Source organism: Prunus mume, linkage group LG8 (genome assembly GCF_029339155.1).
Source record: "Prunus mume cultivar Tortuosa linkage group LG8, ASM2933915v1, whole genome shotgun sequence".
NCBI lineage: Eukaryota > Viridiplantae > Streptophyta > Magnoliopsida > Rosales > Rosaceae > Prunus > Prunus mume.
In genome coordinates, this window is record NC_142705.1 from 23485281 (window position 1) to 23502181 (window position 16901).

General features: G+C 37.4%; 2 protein-coding genes across 2 annotated transcripts; both read right to left on the reverse strand.

The window, feature by feature from the left end:
* Positions 1-354: 354 nt before the first annotated feature.
* LOC103338966 (ethylene-responsive transcription factor ERN1-like) lies at positions 355-1927 on the reverse strand. The gene has a single exon (XM_008242241.2). It carries the CDS (start codon positions 1715-1717, stop codon positions 767-769), a length of 951 nt encoding a protein of 316 aa, XP_008240463.2. The 5' UTR covers positions 1718-1927; the 3' UTR covers positions 355-766.
* A 2654-nt stretch (positions 1928-4581) lies between these two features.
* LOC103338967 (uncharacterized) lies at positions 4582-15843 on the reverse strand. The gene is made up of 20 exons (XM_008242242.2): positions 14465-15843; positions 13959-14162; positions 12701-12805; positions 11923-11988; positions 11665-11829; positions 11444-11518; positions 11188-11339; positions 10839-10974; positions 10677-10746; positions 10450-10577; positions 10269-10325; positions 9175-9360; positions 8980-9072; positions 7489-7574; positions 7225-7291; positions 7078-7144; positions 6842-6978; positions 5557-5648; positions 5339-5405; positions 4582-5223 (listed from the first exon to the last, which is right to left on the reverse strand). The coding sequence occupies exons 1-20, from the start codon at positions 15692-15694 to the stop codon at positions 5059-5061; spliced, it is 3348 nt and encodes a 1115-aa protein (XP_008240464.1). The 5' UTR covers positions 15695-15843; the 3' UTR covers positions 4582-5058.
* Between the last annotated feature and the right edge of the window lie 1058 nt (positions 15844-16901).

The following is a 16901-nucleotide window of genomic DNA, read 5'->3' on the forward strand; positions in this document are numbered from 1 at the left end:
TTTAGCCAGTGAATGGAAATGATTGCATACCTCCCCACAAGCCAATGTTGAGTTTATATAAATTATAATGACAGGTTTCTTAGGGATCAAGCTCCACTCCCCTAAACCAAATCTAGTTTCAACATTTTGTTTGGCTCAGCAAAATTAACCACGCTACTATAGCTGCCCTTAACATATGCTATCGTTTTCGTTTTATTCTTTTATTTTTTTTGCTTGAACAGGTTGATCATGGACCTTAAAATGCTATTTCAGGTCAAGACTGTCCTTACTGCCACAGGTTCTCCAACTGGGTGAAAGGTGAAATCGCGAGTCGGCAGTAAAGGATCAGTCCTCGGAGTTTCTTATGTTTAGCTGTTAGAGGAAGGGTGCATTTTGTTTCTTAATTGTTACCTGTAACATATCAACTATATCTATTTTTCTCCCCAAGGAAGATAGTTGATTTGGACAATAGGGGACATGGGTATATTTAAATCAACATATGATTGCTGGGATTCTGGGAAAGAAAGACATTTTATGATTGAGGAAAGCTTTAAATAACATTAAGTGTAACTTCTCCATATATGTATGTTCTGCAGACATCTTTAAATCAGCAAGAATAAGTTATACAAATAAGTATCCATCTTTATCTCTAACAGTTTCTCAGTTATTATAATCCGGTCGTATACCATAAACCCCTTTTGAGAGTTTAAAGCGAAAGAAAAAAAGAAAGATGACAAGAATGAAAGAGAGATGAAAATTCCTTGATCGCTAAAGAAAACCTTCATATTCAGCAGAACAAAGGACATATTGGTGGAAGATCCCAAGAGGGTTCGTTAGGATCATAAACTGTATCCATATACTCTTGCACTCCATTCATTGCATAGAGGGAAGCTGATATCTGTCTTTCAACTTTCATCCTTTCGAATTCCAGAAACTCCGAATCAGCTTCAACTGCTGTGGTAGTGGTAGTAGTACTAGAAGTAGTAGAAGAAGAAGCAGCAGCAGCTGCCTGATGTTTCGGCAAATCAAACACTTGTTGGGCAAATGAGAACTCGTCAACCCCGGGTTCAAATCCACCCCATGAAAGATTGGATTGAGAAGCAGAAGAGCTCAACTCAAATTCCTCATTGCAGTGTCTCAAATCTGGTCTGTAGACATCATCAAACAGCTGAGAATCTTGAAACACCTCACTAGAAAGTGTATCACTGCCACTGCTGGTGGAATTACAAGTGCTTGTACTAGCAGTGCTAATATTGCTAGTCATGTACTTGTCATTACTAGTAGTAGAAGATGTGGGAGGATGTGAGGCATTCATATCATCATGATCACCAATACCAGAACTAGTTTGCTCTATTACTTGTTTGTTTGATCCTCCTCTTTTGGTGTTAAGTAGATTTCGGATTCGAGAAGCAAGAGGAGAATCCAAAGAGACATGTGTAATGAAGTTGGTTCGAGTATTTGAGCCGCGAAGAAGGCAGGCAGCTTCATCGTAAGCTCGAGCAGCCTCTTCGGCAGTCTCAAAGGTTCCAAGCCACATTCTTATCTTCTGTGTGGTGTCTTTGATCTCAGCTACCCATCTCCCTGAAGGCCTTTGCCTCACACCAACAAACTTGTTTGTGTTGTTGCTTCTAGTTCTTCCCTTCGACTTTCCCACTTTGCTCATTGGAATGCCTACAGCTTTGTTAGCTGCTGCGGCTGGGAAGCAAATTTGGTTCTGCTGTTGGAACTGAAATTCCATTGCAAATTAAATGTGCAAGAAAATAATTAAGATGGTTGGAGATGAGAGAGAGAGAGAGAGATGGGTTTGATTTAAGGAAGGCTGATCAGAGAATGAATTGGAAGAAGGCACTCTGTCTCTGTATAAGGTAGCCAGCTCTCAATAGTAGTGGAGAGCTCGTCTTCATCTCCTTGTTTGGTTGTGGTAGGGGATTTATATATTCAAAGGTTTTCTGAGTTTTCTATATGCAATTGGATGGTTTAGGAGCTCTCTGTCCTTTTCTGTTTGTTATCTTATGGGACGTATACTTAAAGTTCAATGTTGAAAAATTATCTGTCAGAGGAGACTTGTATTCTTTTTCCATAAATACCCTTTTGGCATTTGACAAAATAACCGATTATGGTTCCCCATCTCATGCGTTACTTGCCATTGTTACGATTTTCTCAACATGCCATCAATTCAAGTTAGAATAATATATACTGTGTTTTTTAAGTACAAGCAGTTGGAGGAGTGGGGTTTACACACAAATATTCATTGGAGTCTCGAACTTTTTCCCACGTGAATAAAGTGGAAGAATTCAACCAATTAAACTATACACTACTAGTCTAGTTAGAGTAATACACACAAACCAAATGAAGTTCTATATTTTCTAAACAAGCGGTAGTTAAGTATGGGTAATCGATCATAAGACCTCGAATACAACGATAAACACTCTTAATCACTTAAACTACAAATTCCTTATAAGTTCTAATATTTTATATCCCAATTAAATTCTAACTTTTCTAACCCCCAAAAAAAAAATGTCACCCTATTTACAAACAAACAAGAGAAAACAAGTCTTAGTTGTGGAGGGACATTAAGGACATAACACAAAAACGGGCGTTACCATTTAAGGCCTTGTAGGGTAAGGGGCTCAAACTTTGTCCCCTCTCTTCTCTCCAAGTCAAGCATTTGACAAAAAAAGTCGTGAAGGCACGAAAGGCTGCCACTTGGAGGCACCAAAATGCTCTTCTAGATAAGAAAAGAATCAAAGGGACCAAAAAAGCACAAATGGATCTTTTGAATTTCGGTGAAGACCAAGTCATATATGTTCATGGACAGAATACACAAATATAATATCTTAATATGCAACAAGCTGCGTTTGTTTTACTCCTCCTTGCGTCACCAGACAAACCTTGTTATTTCATCATTATATTATTACTAGATTCTTTCTATATTTTTTTTAATCTTTATTATAATATTGTTTCTATTTAAAAATTTTGAAATATATAAAACATTGGGTCTCTGTATGTACTATGACGATGATACTCACCATCCTCATCATTAGATATACATAAATCTTCAAACATGGAAGCCTTTTAATAAGTTTGTCATCTACGTGCTGCTCATGATCCATAGGAATATTGCCCCAATTCTTTAGAAGACATGCACAATGTAATAGAGCCAAAACTAACAAATGTAGCAATACCAGTCACGCGCACCACACACATCTATTTCTTAATTTCTTATTCATAAATCAATCATTCATGAAATTAGTAAAATTGAAAATTGCTTAGGCATTTGATTTCCATTGTGTTTGTTTGCACAGTTTAGATGATCAAACAATTTCTACTCTAACCCATCATTTGCCTAGATTATCCTTGAAAAAAAATAAGCGGTTCTCGGAGTATGAAAATATGTTGTGAAGTTGGTAAAAATAAATGACAAGTGTCATATTAACTTATTAATTAGTTAGCACTTGAGTTATATGTGTATTTGTTTGAAATTATGGGTTTACTACTGTCCATCATTAGATAACCAATAATCTTTACCAACGGATGAAAAATGACATTGACTTGAAAACTAGTAGTAATGACATTGATTTGAAGACTAATAGTGTCAAGTTCGAACCCTCATAACATCTTTGTAGTGTGTATATGAGAAATCTCATCTTCCACGTAATTTAAATTATCACTTATATTAAAAATAAGTAAATTCTAATGTTTGGAATCTGACACCAAGACCTTTTGAGATGAAAGACACCCAGACTAGACAGGTCGTCACAGCTTTGACCCAACCATACATTGAATCTAGGCAGGCAGTTAAGTTGGACCATATCATAACAACCCCGAAATGGGGCTAGGGCTAAAGGGCATGACCCCAAAAGAGTAATAAAATATTATAGCCTAGTTTGTCCGAGTACACTTAGAAACATTACCATCATTCGAGGTGAGGTTGAGCAGACATGGTAAGATGACAACTCAACTGCACAATAAGTGGAGCAACTCAGTTCTTTAGATCATGTTAGAGTAAGCTAAAGAAGATTTTGACAGGGGTAAACTTCAAATGGGGTTGTAACTTGTAAGTAGTAGATCTCAAATTACACTGAGAGGGCTACTATTGTGATAAAACAAGACCAAACCAACTCCATTGTTTCACTACTCTAAATATTAAGATCAAATTAAGCTCGAGAAAACTCTAATCGGGCTTAAAATAGAGTCAGAAGTAGGACATCTCAAATTACACTTACACCGAGTTCTTTTGTAATAAAATCCTTACATTGAGAACTTTTGTGATAAAACCTGCCACGTAGATAACAAACAATGACGAAGAAGGCCAAACAAACTACGTCTCCATCATCAATTCACCACTCTAAATATAACGAGCCAAACTTCCTTGGAATGAAAACCCCAAACTAAATCATTTTGGCCTCCGGTAGTTGTGACTCACATAACTGCTAACTAATTCCAAAGGACTAGGAGATTCCCAACCATTATATGTATTGTACAAAGTCACATAAGAATCATTGATGCTATGTATAGGCCCCAGCAACGTAAATGTAGTTGAAGTGCAGTGCAGATAGCAAAAGTAGATGCTCAAGGGTGACAAGGATATGTGCTGAACAATGAAACCAAATGCAAAACAAACTTATATTAAACTGTTTTACATTTCAAAAATATAAAGCACCAAAACTGATACAAGATGTCTTCATCACACACCTTGACCTTTAACATACAAAACTAAAAGCCACAATTGTACACAATCCTTTTGTTGACTTCAATCTTTTGAAGCTTAGGAGTACTGGATCGTCTATAATATGCACACTGTATTGCAAAACTTTCACTATCCCTAACTTTTTTCATCCTCCGCCGACAAAAATGCAACAAGGCATTGGCGCCAAACCATGAGAAATAATTTTGGAACACAAAATCAAAAGAATGCACTATCAAAACGCAGACCAGACATCCGCTTCCAAACAATCATGTGCCCACCCCATGAGCTTTCCTGATAAATGAAATTGCATATCCCACCAATGCAAAGGGAAATATAATGACCAGAAGCAGCAGTTTCCACAAACATAAGCCAATGCCAAGGCTAAAGAATTATGATGAGAGTATAAATTGCAATGCAAGCTGTTGCTGGGGCTGCAAGGATGACCAGGTTGATTCTAGGGTAGAGGGCGGTAAAGTTTGTTGAAGCTGCCTTAATAGACTAACCATACGACTAGCAGTTTGCTCTGTTGCCAAATCTTTACCAGCGCATAAAACCTACAGCACATTGGCCCAATTGAGAGAGAGAGAGAGAGAGAGAGAGAGAGAGAGAGACCTAATAGTTCACAATAATGAGTGAGATTAGTACGTGCATCAGAAAACCACTACATACCTCAGCAAAAACCGCAACTATTTTGGGAAGATATTGATTATTGGGCCCTAAAAGCTCTCTATCTGACCTGTAAACAATGCAATTACTTTTCATTATACAATCACCTTGGACAATTAAATAGTAGGCATTGAAGAGTGGAAAATAATACTGACCAAAAAAAGACATGCAAACATTTATCTATTAACAATTCAACAATCTCCAAATTCCAGTTTTTTTACCTTTCAACCATTGAACATAGCTGGTCATGGACAACCTTGGCCTCAATCAAATCACCTTTTATAGGTAAACAGCTTAACCAGGCTGGGACAAGCTGCCAAACAAAATGGATATGTGAAACAACAGAAAGGCCAATATTAAATATCCACAACCAGACTTGATATGTTAATAGATAGATCGGGAAAAAAATCATTGTGTATGACAAAAAATGTAAAGAAAAGCATTGTGAGGAAGTATAATGCTAGTAAACGGTTGAACAAATAGCAGTAGCACATATACAGAACTTCTGACACAAAATTGTGACTTCATTTCAGAATTGAAATGGCCCCAAGGGTAACAATTCGACATCTCAGTTATTTTTCATTCACATCAGTAAATCAGCAAAGCACTAGCCGACTAATCAAATGCAGCTATCTATTTACAAGTGTGCTGATTTGGGATGGGGTAAAAATATTGGGCCAAATCACCATCACCATCACCATCACAACCACATTCCTAACACCTAATGGATACTAATTACCCACCCTGAAAAGCTTCACCTAGCAATCAACTATGTTTATTCTACAAACCCTGCAGCACCGCCATCAACCAACTTTGAGTTGACTCTAACCTAGCACTGAAAGATGATGTGCGTGATTCAATGGATGACATAGTTTATCTTATCACAACACGGCTTCTAATGAACGCAAATCAATTTAATAGGGACATTTGATCATACTGAGAGCATCGGATTGAGCATGCTGGAATTCCTCCAAAGAGATCAAAACCCAGAATACAAATCAATTTAGTTGATGGAGGGCCTGTTTAGGATTGCTCTTGTAGGAAGCAATTCTGCTCATAAATGCGTTTACTAGAAGCGCGTCGGGTGCTTCCAGAAGAAGCGCTTGAGTGTTTCTCCAGTAAGCGCTTTTATGACCCTGAAGCACTTTTAATTTTTTCTGCCAAACATTGTCAGAAGCACTATCGGTTTTAGCCCTCCCAGAAGCAGTCCCAAACAGGCCTTAAGTCGGCAGCATTAAGGGATTGTTGGGCTTGAGTAGGCTGCATTAAGGAATTGTTGGGTTTGAACATGACACAATATAAATAGGATGCAATCATCACTCTGAGTGGTTATGGTACAGAACAAGCAGTAAGTTAATGGTACACCATTTATGCCTCAAACGATCAATTTTTTAGCATGACGCCAAGTATAGACACATCGACAGAAGTAAAAACAAGGAAATGAGCATAGAGAAATACGAAAGATGTACGAAAGATCAGAGTTTGAAGCAAAAGAATATCATCTACCTGTGTTGCATCTATACTGTCACGATGGAACTGGCAAATTTTCCCAAAAGCTGAAACAGCATTGTCATATGCCATCACATTGTCAGAATGTTGTGCATTAGGGTGCCTGATTACCATATCCAACCTAGAAAGAGCTTCTGCAGAGGGAAAAAATTGAAAAATAACACCCATCAGAAAACATACAAGGAAACAACTCCAAACAAATACAGAAACGAAGCAAGAGCAAAGCAACCTACCTCCAACAAGCGGTTTAAACACAGATCCACCATACTCAGCGCAAAGACCGACCCCATAAACTGCAGCCTGAAGTAGATGTTCTTTGCTGTTAACTGTCACTATGATAACTAAATATGCACTGTAACACAATCAATAGGAGTACAAACCTGACGAACATCTGAACTTTCATCATTGCAAGCTTCCAATAGGAAAGGAACGTAGGTATCATAGTATCTGTTTCACCAATTGTCATTTGGTTACATGAGGAGAAAATAGGAATCAAGATTCCAATATGGGAGATGATTTAGGCACTCCAAACTCCCACACTCCTCTACTCTCACATACAAGAGGAGTGCATGAGGTTATTTTTGAGTGATTTTGGATTGCCAAAATCATCACCCTTCCAACATAATACAAACAAAACTGCTTACTTAAGAGCTGCTTCACGGCAATGCTCTGCCATATCATCAAATATACAAATGGCAATCCGCCTCTCTTCCGCAGTTTTATCCTTACCCTGCTCCATCAATAAGCCATCAGAAAAATTCTTGTAAGTACATGAGTTCAAATCATAAACTCGAACACGTAAGGGAATACAAAAAATACTAAGAACATGTATTTTTTTCATAGCTGCTTCGTTCTTGTTTGCCTAGATTTAACATGTCAATTTACGAATTACACTCCATTTCATGTTAAATATCCAAAGTAACTTCTTTTTACAAAGTAGACACAATAAATAGTGTGATGCTGTCAACATCAAATTAAATTCACAACAGTCATGCAAACCAGTCCATGACCAGATGATGATGGTCAAACTCCAATGTTCAAGGAGCAGATTAACTCATCCAGTGTGAGAAGGCATACGCATCGGTGATGTATAACTAAAGCTTCAAGGATACCCCACACGAGTCGGAGATAAATAGTGTGATACTGTCAACATCAAATTAAATTCACAACAATCATGCAAACCCGTCCATAACCAGATGATGATGGTCAAAACTCCGATGTTCAAGGAGCAGATTAACTCATCCAGTGTGAGAAGGGGTAAGCAGTGGTGATGTATAACTAAAACTCATGCACGTCTATACAATGTTGATCTATGAAGTCGAGTGTGCCCTACAAGCAGACCCCATTTCCAGCAAAACTGGGAATCCCTTTCGTGAAGCTATTATTGGCACTTCAAAAAAAGTCATCTTGCACTCCTTTGTAAAAGCATAAGGGAGGAAGGTATGCTGACTTTTCTGGAATGCCAATAGCAGTTTCCTACATATATAAATGAGTGTGTGTGTGTGTGTGTGTGTGTAGGGCCCTTCATAAATGAGATTCTGTTTTCACTGTAGCTAGGGTGGGATGTACATCAACATAATATCAACAACTGTATAAACGAATTATCGATGGTATTAATAATATGGACAGCACATAGAAAGTTGATATGGATCCTGCTACAGCTACAGTTATATGGGATCCCCCTTATGCATAGTATATATACAACATATATACAAATAACGATGTTCGGAGTAATAAGTCTGTTTTCTTTTCCTTTTCTATCAATATTATAGCCCTCCTTTCAAAATCTTATTTAATAACTCCATTTCATCATCTCTTATGTTATTGGTTACTAGTATTATTGTTGTCTCAACCATGTACCTTATTTCTTATTTCCTTAATCAATAATTTCTATTCTGGAAATTTCTTACTTAATAATAAAATCAAATAATTGACAAAGATTGATTATAAATCTCGATTTATAATTTTATTTTAGTAAGAATAACAAGTAATTTTGAAAATATTTAATGCACATTACAATCTGAGTCACATGCAACACACATCTCAATCTGCCAGTACAAAACTAAAATGGAAAACTACCATAGCTTTAGAAGTAGTTAAACAAGACAAACAAAACGAGAGGAAGGGTGATTTACCAGCATAAGTGTTACGTAAGTTGAAAGCTCATCAAAGAAAGGTATGAAAGATGCCTTGAATGTCTTAATCAACGATCCCAAGCAATCACCGACCTTCATCAGGGAAAGCAATAAAGCATTAAAAGAAAAACTCAGCGTTCAGTTCCTTCTTTTTCACTAAAAGATCATCAAAATATCCTAAATCTCAAAGCTTACCAGATCAAAAAGTTCTTCTTCTTGTTCATTTTCTTCCTTAAGCAGTTCTCCTTCTTCTGCATCGAAGTCCTCTGCCTTGGCCCTTTCTGCTCGCTCTTGTTTTCTTGATGAACTGGCTGTAACCACCTGTTTGATTTCATCCACGATGCACCTAACTTGGTTTTCATCAAGAAGTACTCCAGAAATCTGAAAGAAATACCACATTAAAATAGATCCAACTTCATAACACAATAGCAGTATGCAGCACAGTGGTTAAACTCCAATGAAAGGAAACTTCAAAAAACACTTATTTAGTGGTAAAACTCCATAAAGCAGACACAAGTGTTGAACATCCTTCCAGTATAGTATCCAACATACTTGATTTTATTATAAGTGACTAAATTATAAACAAAGCACAGGCCAATAGAAGGCTTTTTTCGGCTAGTGCCAAATACAGAAGGCTAAAAACATTTATAAAAAAACATAAAATCCAGGAAAGGATATTGGATGTTAACGGAGAATCTTTTATCACGTAATTCAATAACAGTCAATCAACTAGTGAAGTCAATATAAAACATAACCTGAAGGCAAGATTGCTTTCATGGGTTTTATTTTCCTTCAAAATACAAACACTGATGTCATTTATAATAATTTTCTGATTTTATGGTAGAAATTATTAAGTTTACTTGTTGAAATTGAATCAACAGATATAAATTATTATCTAGAAGCACACATTTTTCATATTAAAGGCAAGAATCACCACCGGCAATTTCAAAGTAACTAGTAAAACTGATCAGAATTTTATTGTGCCAAGCACAAATCAGTTATTTTCACATACTAAAAATAAAAATTAGTGAAGCTTTGAGGAGTGTGAAATTGAACAGAAAAGAAAAATACACTGGTGTAAGTAGGTATTGCACATGTAGGTAATAGTGTATAGCAAATAACTAAAACAGTAACTTAAGTTAACAACTTATTAGCATCAGTAACATGCAAATAAAATGTATTAACACCTAGTTGGGACAGAGAGATGCAGGAAAAATAACAGATATGAAACACATTCATTTGTTTATGAGTTCTATTACACGGAACAAATATCAATTGATGCCACAAACCTGCACACATTCCTTTAACGCATCTAAAATGCTTGCACAAATTTCTACCTCAGGCTCCTGCACACCAAATATGTTCAAAGGCATCAAAACCAAGGTCACTTGCATTGAAAATAAACACAAAAAATAGCAAAAAATATGACTGATCATTGCTGAAGACCAAATGAACCAAAGATTCCAAGACCTTGTGTAGTGCTTCAACCAATGCTGGTATTATGTAATCAGACAACTGCTTGATATAAGACTCATTATGACCTTGTGCAAGTCCCTTCTCTACAGCTAATTTGGCTGAACGCAACAGCTCAGGCATCGCTGCAGAAAGTAGATAAATGACATAAAGAATTTCAGGAGAGCTCCAAAAGAATCTGATATGAGAAAATAATTAAATTCAAGAACTGGTCTAGCTAATACCTGAAACAGCTGCCTTCCTAACTTCTTCATGGAAATAAAATTTGAGAAGAGGAACCAATGTTGGAGCAACCTACAATAACTTAAGCACAGTCATTATCTAGTTGTTGAAGTTGATAAAAACACCACAACCCCAAACAAAAAAAAACGTGAATCATCATCAACCTGATCAATCCATGGAAAGAACCCTTCCTTCAGTTCATCAGCATAGCAACATAGCATGTTACAAGCTGTAGCTTTTTCCTCCAGGACACTAGTCCTAATTCCTATCCGTTTATCACCAACAGTAATCATTTCAATGCTGCATAAAGAACACAAAACCTGTCAAAAACTGAAATTATAGATACTTTTTGCCATAAAGTATCATTCAGCCAAATGAGTAGGATCTCAAAAGTGCCTTTTTCTAGCACAAACAATTAGGAACAGCATCCAAGATTACCAGAAAAGAAATTGTCGTTTTTCCAAAATACAATACATGTATCAGGTCTTAAAAGGTAAAATTTAACCAACCAACCTATCATCATCTTCATCAATATCTGCATCTGAATCTGCAGATGTAATTGTCACATCAGGCTTCAGTTGAGCAGACTGAAGCAAAGAGGGCATGACAACATTCATATAAGGGAGAAAATCCTGTCCAAGGCATTTGCAAAGTCTGGCCCATGCCTGAAACATGATTAAGCAGTTAGTTTATTCAGTTTACATATGTAGAATTCGCAGGACATTCTTCTACATTTTCCCTGTTGTTTCTCAAAGTTACAAGAACTTACTTGTAACATGTAACTTGTTGTAGGATCGTCTGCCTCCATTTGTGATCCTTGCAATGACATCAAGACTTCCATAATCTTCCGAAACAAAACAAAACAAAGGGCCACCATTATTTCAATAACCAAACAGAATATCAGCTAAACAACTAAATAAATAAATAGTGGATCTCTCTCATCGTTAATCTGGAACCAAGGATAATGTATAACATGTTATTTATCGTCACCTGCTTAGCGTCATCCCTGAACTTATCCTTTCCAACAGCCATTCCAACCAAACTAATACACTCCATGGATTTGGCACGTAGCATGCGATTGGATTTGTCATTAGCATTAATCAAGATAGCTTTCAAGTAAGGCATTACAGCATCATAATACTTCTGGAATTGCTCCTGCAAATACAAATACAAATGTCAAATCTGATCATTGTGTTCTTAAATAAACTGAAATTGGCAACCTAATAATGGGTTTAAAAATGCAAGTACCTGTGACGAATCGGCAACTGATGCTAAAGCTGTTAAAGCACCCTCCTGCACCATCTGCTTCCCATTCTGGGACACAAAAATATAAAACATATAAGTTCAAAAATGCAAGTACACCTTTGCACCAAGAAGGAGAAAGATTTCCCACACCAAAGGAAAGAGATTAAGCAAGATATTTCTTTGAATTTTTAACTCAATGGCTTTCAATTTCAACTTAATCACCGTCATAAGCCTCATTAACTTATTCTCCTTTATTTTCTCTGCCTCACCACAAGATGTTTTCCCATTTATATTGCTGACATTCTGACCAAGCACAGTGAAAATCAAACATCTCAAAAATCCTTTTTCTTAAACTTCAAAGAACCATCAATCTGATTCTACCATAAAAACAGTCTTTTAATTCTATTCTTGGTCAGCTCCTTATCCATGGTTTCTTCCCTAGTATCTCTTCCCTGGTCTGTGTTATTTTCAAAAAAAAAAGGTTCTCCAGTCCATGTTTCCTTTGCAACTACCAAAGGTCAAAATATGAACCATTCATTGACTAACTAAAACATTAACTGCATCACATTATGAAAGTGACTAAACAAAGAGCCATGAATGCAATGATTAATCACAATATTTATCTGATACTACATATTTTTCCACTACAGCTCTTGTACCAAAATGAAGTGGTTTCACCAACCAATCACTTTTAATTTATATACTAATATATACATCTTCTGCCAGAATATACACCAAAAACATACTCTATGTGAAATTGCTGAATAGGAAGATTATGTACCTGTAGAAGTACAAGAAGCTTGCTCACAATTCCATCCAGGTATGGTGTCAAAATATCTGGGGTGCAATTTTCACTGAAATTGAGTACTGCTGAAGCAGCATGGGCCTGTAACATAGAAATACAGAAAAACCATAAAGTTGATGTGCAGAGTGAAACCAGAAGCATCAATGTCATCACTCATAAATGTCTAGAAAATCAAGAACTAAGGAGAGGGAGTGTCTAGGTATAAATAAACAAGAAATCAATCGTACGCAGTGATTTTGCCACCACTCAATGAATTTCATGATTTCAAGGATATACTTGGGTCAACACAAAACCGCTTGTAAAATTAAAACATAGTTTCAACTCTTAGTGCAATTTCATGGAGAACATGCACAAAACTTATAGGACAAACCTAAAGGGAACTCTTCCATACATGTACTTCAACAAGGAGGGAATGGGGAAGACTACCATCCCAAAAAAAAAATGCAGAAGCAGACATTTGAAGATGCAAAAAACAAAAAAAATTTCTAGAACTCATGTCCAAATAAGTTTTAGGATGTGTGCCATTAAAGTTCTGTAAAGCCCAAATACCCACCATCTCAGGCTCAGGATTCTAACCTTATCTTAACATGCATAAGATGTTTTCAAGTTGCATGCTTAATTCATCTGTTAGAAGCATGAAGAAGGAGCCAGAGCTACATATTGTCGGATGAGCATAACATTATTGTAGATAACATATAATTCTTTTCCTAAGAATGTATGGTTCACATTTTGCAGTTGCATGAAATTTTCTGTATTGGAGATATTTATAAATGCATTAGTGTGCAAGTTGTTATTTACAAATAAATAAATGAAACTGCAACAAAAAAACAAAAACAAAAAAAGAAAACCCCAATTGTGCCCTCAAAAAAATAGAAGACATAAAATTAATACGATTTCTGTGATTAACAAAACATAAAAATAATCAGGTATCAATTCATTTTGCAGAACCGTATTATCTAAATTAAGAATCAACATTCAATGACACCATTACCGAAATATATAGTTACATGAATTATGCTCAGTTTTCCAGTATTACTATATATCATAGCCTAATCGGTTCATCTTTACAAGAAGGATAAAATTTTACCCAGACAGCAGCAAAAACGAGAGTAATGAAAATGAAGATAATTAAACATTATTTTATTAAGCAGGAGGTGTTGGGTTAAAAGAACATACAGCCCTACAAGATGGGGAAAGGAAGCCCTACTATTGAGTACTGGACAGTGTTACAAACCTGTACTCGAGGATTTTGGAAGTCATCCATGGCTCCAGCCAAAGCAGGCAGCACTCGCTGGTGATACTGGACTTGTAACTCTGGGCCTAAATCCGTTGACAATTGCCCAACTGCATTAATTGCTGCCCATCGCACACGCGGATGGGGATCTTGGAATGAATTCAACACCATTGACACGACCTGTTCAAGGTTCTTTATCATTACCTGCGCCAATAAGTGCAAATGTTAGAGCAGGCCACTCGGAAGAGAATAATATAGCCAGCAGAGGAATACATGCATAAATAAAGTGAGAAGTTATTTCATTATGAAGCTGTGTATGAAAGGCATGAGATCACCTACAGTAATGACTAATCATCCTGAAGAAAAATACAATATCAAATGCGTCCAAAGCTCACATTACCGTTACTGTCCACGGCTCACATACATAACTAATCAAGTAAGCGCTTATACACATAGCAGAAGCTCCAACATTGGCAACACAAAATCGAAGGATGAGTTATTTATACCTTGGAGCAACCCTCAGCAATCTGAGCAAGGGCAATGTGTGCAGCGTGGTGCTTTTTCCACTCAGGAGCAGCCAAGAAAGCTGGGAAAACCTCTGAAGCAACTGGGACAATGGTATTCCCACCCAGGGAAATAGAGAGCCTATCCAAACACTCCTGTCCAAACCCGTAATTGCTTGTCTCCCCGGCATCCTCATTCTCTGTATCGGCCGCGTGCCACTCAGGTTCATCCTCAATGTCCAACAACATGTTCATGAGAATCGCAAATAACCTCTGAATGAACTGCGGCAACTTCCTCATCATCCCAGGTGCCCTCTCCCTGGCCTCGGCCAAGGTAATCACAAACTCAATGGCCAGATGCCTTGTCCCTTCCTCCAAGGACTCGGCCTCGGCAATCTGAAGCATGGACCCCACCACATCCACCAACTGCCTTCTCAAGAACCTCGGTTCAGTCCCTGCCAATTCAATCAACAACTCCAGAGCCTCCTGCGCAGTCGCCTCCTGCCCGCAATTCAACGCCTCGGTCAACGTCTGCATCATCAGCGGCAACAAGTCCTGGAACCTGTCCCTCTCGGCCGCACTAGTCAAGCACTGGATGAAATTCACTGACGCCCCGAGCGCAGCGATTCTGACGTCGGCGCTCTTGGCGGAGGTGGACAGGCATCGGAAGAAGACCTCGTGGAGGGTAGTCAAGTGAGGAACGAGGGTTTCGCCGATGTAATGCGCCAATTGGGCGAAAATCAAGAGAGCCGATTCCTGGAGTTTGGGATTGTCAGAGGTGACGCACTGGAACATGAAAGGGAGAAGCTCAGGCCACTGGTTTTCGGGGAGAAGGGAGGAGGCGAGCTCGGAAATGGTATCGCAGAGCTTCTTGGACATGGATTTGGAGGACTCGGATTGGAGAGAGGAGAGGAGGAGGGACTTGAGGGTGGACTGGGTGTTGGGGGTGAGGCGGGGCCAGAGGAAGGAGTCATCGTGGGTGAGCTGGCGGCGGAGGAGGATGACGGCCATGGTCCTGGACTCGGGTCGGGTCGAGGATTGCAAGACGTGGAGGAGCTTGAGAAGGAGGGCATCCGGGTGGGCCTGCTTGCAGAGGTTGAAGAGGGCTTCGGCCTGGGATCGTTGGTCGTTGCTGGAGGACATAAGATGAGAGATTAGGGTTTCAAAGTGGGTCGGGTCGGGGCCCAGAATTATGGCCAGTTGCTGCTGCTGCTGGGTAGGATCGGTGGCCATCGGAGGAGCTTAGGGTTTGGGGAAGGAGAAGTAAAAGGATAAAGGATTTGGTCGGAGGCGTTTATTTGTTTTTGTGTGTTTTTGAGTTTTGCGCCTCCGAGAATCAGAGAGAGAGAGAGAAAGGAGGGAAGAGTTGGGGAAAAGTGGAGGGTTCGGTGTTTGGACGAGGGTTTTTAAATGGGGGGAATTCCTCGGTTATTCTAATGTTGCGTACTGTGACCAATAATACACTTCTTTTTTTATTTTCTCTTTTTCTATTTCTTTTATAACTAATATGGTTATGTATAAATTTTAAGAAAAATTACGTGTTAATGGTAAAAATCTTTACTAATAAGGATATGATAAATGGAGTATTTTTGTTTTGGATTTGGTGAATGGGTTTGAATTTCTTTTTGTAATAGGTCAATGATGTGGCCCAAATTGAATGGACCAATTTAAATTAATAAGAGGAAATATTGTTTTGCCCTTTTTATTTAAAAGACTAGCCCAAAGTTTGTGCCAAGAATGGAAATTACCATTTTGTTATTTTGCCAAGGAGTCGGACGGACTTGGTGGATGTCAATACCCATCATTGGAGGATTTGAACTCATGACCTCCGCTTCTCATAAAGAGATATATAATTACCCAAGCTAATCTTCACTTCATGTGTATCTTTAGTTTTTATAGTATTTATATTATATTCCTCAACATCAACTTAAATCATTTTTATTTTTTATTACACAAATGATCATTTTCTCTTATCAAATTATAAAATAGTTGTTTGCCAATTAAAATTGTCTATTTAAAGTATTAAAAAAAAAGTTAAACTACACTATATATTATTATTTATTATTATTTTCTCTATTGCTATTTTGTTTTTTGTTTTTAACTTTTTTTTTACTTAGTTTTCTTAGCAATTGATTTCCTATCATGACTAACGTGTGAATTCATTATTCTTTTGTAAAAAAACAAAAAGGTATAATTTAACTTGTTGATATAATTGTAAAAGAATAAACATCGATATAATGGTAAGTAAACCTAAAAATATCAACTTATATAGATATCATGTTGCATTTTCTATTTTATAAACCTAAAAATATTAATATAAGAGTAACATAAAAATACACACTGTTTTCCAATTTCTATTACATAAATATAAAAATATTAATATAAGAGTAACATAAAAATACACGTTGTGGTGCCAAAAAACAAGATAATCACCAAGGTG